Source organism: Gastrolobium bilobum, unplaced genomic scaffold, assembly GCF_033153095.1.
Source record: "Gastrolobium bilobum isolate Gb01-03AN ecotype WA unplaced genomic scaffold, APGP_CSIRO_Gbil_v1 utg628, whole genome shotgun sequence".
Classification (NCBI taxonomy): Eukaryota; Viridiplantae; Streptophyta; class Magnoliopsida; order Fabales; family Fabaceae; genus Gastrolobium; species Gastrolobium bilobum.
The window spans coordinates 35,615-42,621 of record NW_026896899.1 but is presented as its reverse complement, the minus strand read 5'-3'; the positions used below and the strand labels follow the sequence as shown (position 1 = coordinate 42,621).

The 7,007-nt window shown below is 33.3% G+C and overlaps 1 protein-coding gene across 1 annotated transcript; it reads right to left on the bottom strand.

Annotated features, from left to right (window-relative positions):
• Nucleotides 1-201: 201 nt before the first annotated feature.
• LOC133302723 (peptidyl-prolyl cis-trans isomerase FKBP43-like) lies at nt 202-6,768 on the bottom strand. The gene is made up of 13 exons (XM_061502539.1): nt 6,756-6,768; nt 6,576-6,649; nt 6,258-6,490; nt 5,515-5,651; nt 4,617-4,965; nt 4,271-4,504; nt 3,337-3,474; nt 2,338-2,577; nt 1,114-1,393; nt 919-1,006; nt 807-848; nt 642-690; nt 202-543 (listed from the first exon to the last, which is right to left on the bottom strand). Exons 1-13 carry the CDS (start codon nt 6,766-6,768, stop codon nt 462-464), a joined length of 1,959 nt encoding a protein of 652 aa, XP_061358523.1. The 3' UTR covers nt 202-461.
• Nucleotides 6,769-7,007: the final 239 nt, after the last annotated feature.

The window sequence follows — 7,007 nt, the reverse complement described above, 5'->3', positions numbered from 1 at the left end:
AATTTACTCCATCATCTTTCACTTACAAACTGTAATTACCTTTGATATTCTAATTATTACTTTAAAGTAAGAATAAATTTCTCTACACCTATATATAATGTATTAATCGCACGGATATAAGAACACACAAAATATCCCAAGCATTAGGTCTAGCGAACTTGTTAAAAAAACTGTATTCATAATCTTTCTTTTCGCCCAAAAGAAAATGGCACCTTATATGTATTTGAACATTTTCATTACTTCCACCCTGGATTCATATTTCTGATCTTTAACACAAGATCTGAAAAAAGCAAAACTGCACGTGTCAACCCACCATCTTCTACACCAAAAAATCATCACAGGGTCTAAATCACCACAGATTCAACAGAAAACTGCATTGCCAGCTGACTCCATGATTCTGTTTTTTTTTTTTTTCTTTGTTAACCAAAACTTTACCAGCCATAATCAGTTGGATGCAGCAGTCAATGAACTTTAACCAGTTCGATGTCATAAACCAGCCATGAATTTGGAGGTATTTTGGCATTGGGTTCATCACTCGAAGACCTGAGACAGCACATATAATAAAAGGTAATAAGGATCCCAAATTAGACATTAGAGCATAGAAAATTAAGTAAATTTAACACACAAATTTAATCACATACGTCATTGATGGTGGGATCACAAGTCTTCTCTTTTCTCCAACTCGCATGCCTGAAAACCATGATTATATATTATATATGCATCTTTGATAGTATGTAGATAAATAATATAATTCAATAACAAACAAAAGCTGAATAAGGGAAAAGAACATGGATAAAATGTCTAACCTTCAAGGCCAACATCCCAACCCTTCATAACTTTTCCTTTCCCTGCGAAAGGTAATACAAGTAAGGACACAGTCATATCCAGGTAACAGAAGGTTCTAGTTAATGGTGTTACCAAGGCGAAATTTGAGAGGAGCTTGGTCAGCATTTGACTCAAATATTGCTCCATTTTCCTTCAACTTTCCAGTGTAATAAATGCTGATCTGCAACCAAAGACTACTTATTTAAATCAAATCGAATCTGCAATTCTTTTTGTTAAAACTTCTTACAGGTAGCCACTAAGATATTTTAAATCATTTAAAAGAACTACCTTTTTCCCTGATGCAGCAATTTTTCCATCTTCTGTCCCCATCTCTAGCTCTTGAATAACTAGTCCATTTGACAATGTTCTAACTTGGGAAGTCTTTGCATCTTCCCTCTTGTTTCCACCCTCCTCTATTGTCTCCCTACTTTGCTCAACAGATAGAGGCATATCAGAATTTACAACTTCCACATTGCCCTGACTTTTACTCTTTTTCTTCCTTTTCTTAACTTTTCTATCCTCAGACTGATTTCCATCAGGAAAGTAATGAGCACCATCCTCCACACTTCTGTAGAATAATAGTATATGAATGAAATTATGAACGAGTTCATAAAACTCAAGGATTTGCAAGGATGCTAAAAGTACAAAACAAATTAAAAGTGCACTGTATAGACTACTTAAATAGTGAAAATGGCATAATAAGTTCATCAGCACCGTTCATTTAATTTTATTTTATTTTATAAAAAAAAAAAAAGAATTTAGATTGATTACTGACCAAGGAACTAAGGTAATTGTCTTCTTAAAGGTATTCCATACCAAAGTGTAATAACCAATGTACTAGTTTTTGTGACTGTAAAATAGCACTTCTATCAATTTGCAAATACATGAGAAAGATAAATTTGTGCCCATTTTTACCATGACTTCAGACTAGAATGACTGTCACTCTTCAGTTGTGTATTGATCTCTATGACTACCCTTTCAAACTCCCCTATCTAACAAAAAAAATGTTAAAGGAATAAAATAATAATAGCTATCACAATTTCGGAGGCTTATTATGAGATCATATGATTTATATTTTTTATTTTTCTAACTGATACTACTACTAGCAGTACACTTCTTCTCATCCTTGTTGCACTTTCTTTCTATTTTATTTTTCTTTAGCTTCTGTATAACAAGATTAACTGCTTCATTCAAAATCAACTTGTTTCATTTTAATTTGATATAGGGATTTTATTTGTCAGTTGCAGCTTACTTGAAGGAATAACGATATTTTATAACTATATTCACAAAGCATAAAAAGCTTGAACCAATTCAAGTCTCAATTGATTTAATCAGCAAATTTGTCTTGGAAATGTTCAAACCAGTTCAGTGTTCGCAAGTTTGCCAAAAAGATTTTGTTACTTACTAAAATTTGTTTTGCCACAAGTTAAATTTCAGCATTATTAAAGCCTGTACTACTGATTTCTGCATTATCCTCAATCAAAAGCATAAACCAAACAAAAGAGATCTTACTTTTCATTTGTTAGCTCCTGATGATGCTCTTTTCTCTCGGAAAATTTATGAATCAGATTATTGGAATCTATTGTATCTCTGTTGGCTTTATACTCTTGTATAATATCTTCAACGTGTCCATAGTCACCTTCAAGATGTAAACCTTTGTTTACCTGATCTTTATTTTTCCTCTTTCTTCTACTCCTTTCAAGACTCATTTCAGCAGAAGGCAATCCAACATTGTCTGAAATCTTTACATCCCTGCTAATTTGCTAAGGCATATCAGATAACAAATATTTCTTATTTTCATTTGACAGAATGTTGCACAAAATTTTAATATACAAATTGCAGGGGAAATAGCAGCAGAGAAATATGGAGTGAAGTTTTGGAAGTTGAACAATTCAGAACATGACAATTTCATGGAGAACAACTGTAGAAATCCATTTGTAAGGATATGGATTTCTTCTTGAGTTTTACTTTAAGCACTGGAGTCTGGAGGGGTTTCATTTAATATTAAATTGTAAAATGACACTATATATGAAAATCATTTGAAAATTTCAATTCCTTATTTACTTTTTATAGTAGATGGAAAGAACACCCGAGTTGCTTGCTAGTTGCAGAGAGATGGCAGAAGAACACAATTTTAAGCAGCAGTTAATAAACATTAGATTAAGAGGTAAATTCCATGGGAACCATTATTGCATATGTTGTATCAGCAGGTAGCTATGTATCAAAGTATAATTCCAGTGAAATATGCACGGTCTGTATTCTCTTAATAACTTCTACTAGAAAGGCTAACCTAATTGTACTGCTAAGTGCTAACATAAGCCCCATTCAAGGTCTCTCTGTTGCATAAACAGCTGGTTTTGTGAGTCTCTGTTGCATATTTCCAGAGCATTAAAAATATTTTATCAACTTCACAATTACCAAATACAGCATGTTGTAGGCTTATTCTGCTAAAACTGTTCAGAAAAACAAGTACTACCTGATTGGCTAAACAGTAGTTAAAGGAAAACTCACTCATTAACAGTGTGCTGTTTATTTTGTTCATTTATATGAACGTTCTTTGACTGTTCTTTCCTATTCTTCTTTGACTTTTCACCCTGTCCAAGACCAACCTCAGAAGAAGGTAGTATTTTATCCTTGGTTTCAGTTTCCCTGCTTCATATCGAAGACAAAAAAGATCAGCAACCAAACCAGAAAACTTTGCATGAAACACAACAAAGGAAGTATGTAAAGGCATCGGCATTTTTAGCTCTGCTTTCTTTCCCCAACATGGTCTTTGATAGCAGGTGCAGAACCAAGGAACAAAATCCTCTCCAAGGTGGCATATAGGTAGACAAGAAACAGATATGCATTTAAAATTCTGTACATTAAAAATTTGATAACTTTATTTTTATGAAACTTTAATTTTGATTATTACTAAAATAGCTATAAATATATTTAAAATCGGACAGATATTGTTAAGTTTAATATACTTACAAACAAAATAAAATTGATAATTATTTGTATAGGAGTAAAGGATGTACATTTAGGGTCAGTTTGGTATCCCCTCACAAATGAGAAGAAATTTCCAGTGGAAAGTCAAAAATGAAAAATATGAAAAATTCACCCCTGAACTTTTCACCCTCAATTTTGAGGGAATACCAAACTGACTCTTAAAATTAAAAAATAAAGTGATACAATATTGTAATTAAGTAACCAAACCAAAATATGATACCCAAAAAGCCATATAATATTTTTGCTATAATCAAGAACCCTAAATTCTTTATTTTGAGATTTTTATGGCCTTCATATAAATATATAACTCGGTGTAGTTTTTCAAATTAGTCTTAACATTTTATCACAGGAATAACTATGAATATTACTCAGTAAGAACATTTTCTTACAATATTCAACCATGTAAATGAGGGGAACTATTAGAATCAAGAACTCAAAAGACATAATTACTCACTTATCATCAGCATGCTGCTGGTATTGTTCATTTCCTTCCAGAAAATCCTGAGTCATCTTGTCCATTTTTGGCCCATCTGGCACAACATTATCTAGTTTGATAAAATGGCCATTACAAGAACTCTTTGTTTCTTTTTCCTTGCCTTTCTTTTTCTTTTTTAGCTTTTTAATATCCCCAACCCCAACATCAAGAACAGAACAAGGATCTACTAGGTGGCTTGACAGTTCAGCTTCCCTGCTTTTCGTTATGATAAAAGGCAAGAATGAATAAAAGTTTATCCCTAAAAACTAATGCTGACAAGAGCAGGCATGTATTTGAATCAAGATTGAGAATTGAGAAGAGTCACCTATGCATCTGACTATCTCCAAGGACGTGGTCAGTTTTTAAATTTGTTTCAATAATACTATTTCCACCATCTTCACCATTCTTCTTGCTGCCATCACCTGCTCCTCTGTCAACACTATCATCCATTTCCTGGTCCAAGACCCTTCCAGAGGCTTTATTCTTGTAAAGGGGTGAAATTGGCAGGCTATCTTCATTACCAGTTTCCTTGGTTTGGTCATTTATACTGTCATTGACAATTATCTTTTCTTCAAAAGAGCCATCATCATCCGATTCTACTGATTGGTACTTCCTCCTAAGCCGCCGAAAGCCACTTTTCGTACCTTTTGGTCTGTTATCATCAGAGGCTTCCTCTGTAGTCATCACAATCAAAACAAACCAATAATACATGTCAAAAAAAAATTGTTAAAGAAAAGATGCATTTGTGTAATAATTGAAGAATCAATTTCCATATGTAAGATGATGAAATTGATGTTAACTGTGGTTATCATTCATGAAAATAAAAAGATGTTTGAAGAAAGGATTCAAAATTGGGGAAAGAAGAAATGTCAGAAGAAATTGGTTTTCTAATCAATGAATATATGTACTGAAATCAGCTAGCGGTTTATCAAAATGCTTTTCAAATGATCATGTAATTAGTTTTTCTAATAGAGGATTCTGCCAGCCTCAGCCTGCTAAATTGGTTATTCACTAGATGAAAGACTTATAGCAAAGTGGTATAGACAATAAACTCTTAGTTAGAATTAATATATATCATGTAATTAGTTTTTTTAAAATGAATGCCGCAAGCCGGCTAACATGGATTATTCACTTGAAGAAAGACATGGTTTATTAAAATGGAGACAAACTAAAGAAAAAATTGTTCCCTTCATTGAGAGATTAACATAAATATTTGAACGTGCCTTCATTAGAAATTGGAGATGATGGGAAAACCACTGGATCACCGTCATCATCAATAAAACTATCTTCATACTCATCTTCGTCACTGTGATTAGATCTCTCTGTTTCTGTATCTGCAATATCTTCCCCATATGATTCCCTTTACAATTTAGTGAACAAAATTAAGGGAAAAAAATTGGATTTACACTTAGATTCGATCTTTTGACAGACACACAATGTGGCTATCAAATCTAATACATAAAAAAGGAGGACGCAAATCCAAACAGGAAATCCAAGCAAAGATTTCAATTCTACTAAAGAATAAGTTTATGTGATGTTTCTAATCAAATTTTTCCTGAAAAATGGAAATCACGTTTCCATTCTTCTGAATGAGTTTTAAAGGGAAACCCCACTGCACAAAAGACTTCCTGACTTTGCAAAAGTAGGGATGAGAGTCGATTGTAGATAGCTTTACCCTTCTGGTCACAAAGGAGTAACATTTCCACTACTCCAAGACTCGCCCTTCTCCTGAATACATTTTATGTGTTTCAACTATAAAAAAGTAAACCCCAATGCACAAACACCCCCCTATGAGGTCAACAGGGATGAGGGTTGATTATACTTTAGCAAGAGATTCTTTCCTACACTGAATAATCACAAAAAATCAACCTTAAAGGCTCACCCTCTATGCGTTAAAGTATACCCTAACACAAAAAAAAGAGTTGTAAAAAAACAGGAAAAAGAGCAAGAACAAAAATAAGGATACGAATCATCGTTGATATTGTTATGGCGGCCACTAGCGAGATAGTAACCACAAAGATGAATACTGCGAGGTCCAATTACTGAGAAAATAACTTGTTCAACTTCCTCCAATTCAAGATTCAATTGCAATGACTCAGTAGTTCCAGGATACAGAGAACACAGATACACAGGGCTCCTATTTCCAACATTACACTGCAGTGTGCTTTTCGCTGTTGCAGTGCCCAATCCCAAAGTGGCCTAAAATTATTTTTTGGCATAAACTATTATCCGTAATAATATAATTGCAATAAAATCAAGAGAACAACACTACACACACTATTACCATTGAAATATGAAGGCGTCCTTTCCAGTCATTGTGTGCATGAGTAAAAGGCTTTCCTGGTTTTACTTCAACACCTGAAAATGAATCAATCAATGAATCAATAAATGAAACAATGAATAGTAGTTAGTTAGGTTTTAGAATCGAATGATCGGAACAGAAATGCATAAACAACTTTCTTACCCCAAAAAGCCATGTGTAGTTGCTCCTTCACCGATGCAAAACCCTAAACCCACAAATAAGATGTCTCTGCTTCGCGCCTTTTGATATTCAACAATGACAAAAATATATATATTTATATAAGAAAAAAATAAACTAAATAAACTGAAGATGTTTAACGGACCGCTACTATTGGAATAACTAATAAGTAATAACCTTTTTTTTTTACTTCTGAATAGCCCATACTAATTTGGGCTCTTTTTCTTCCTAACCCTG

Coding starts and splice junctions, on each gene's coding strand:
- LOC133302723 (XM_061502539.1), bottom strand. Junction 4,966..5,514: donor ATCTCCAATTTCTAATGAAG/GCACGTTCAAAT, acceptor TGATGACTACAG/AGGAAGCCTCTGATGATAAC. Junction 849..918: donor TCCTCTCAAATTTCGCCTTG/GTAACACCATTA, acceptor TACCTTTCGCAG/GGAAAGGAAAAGTTATGAAG.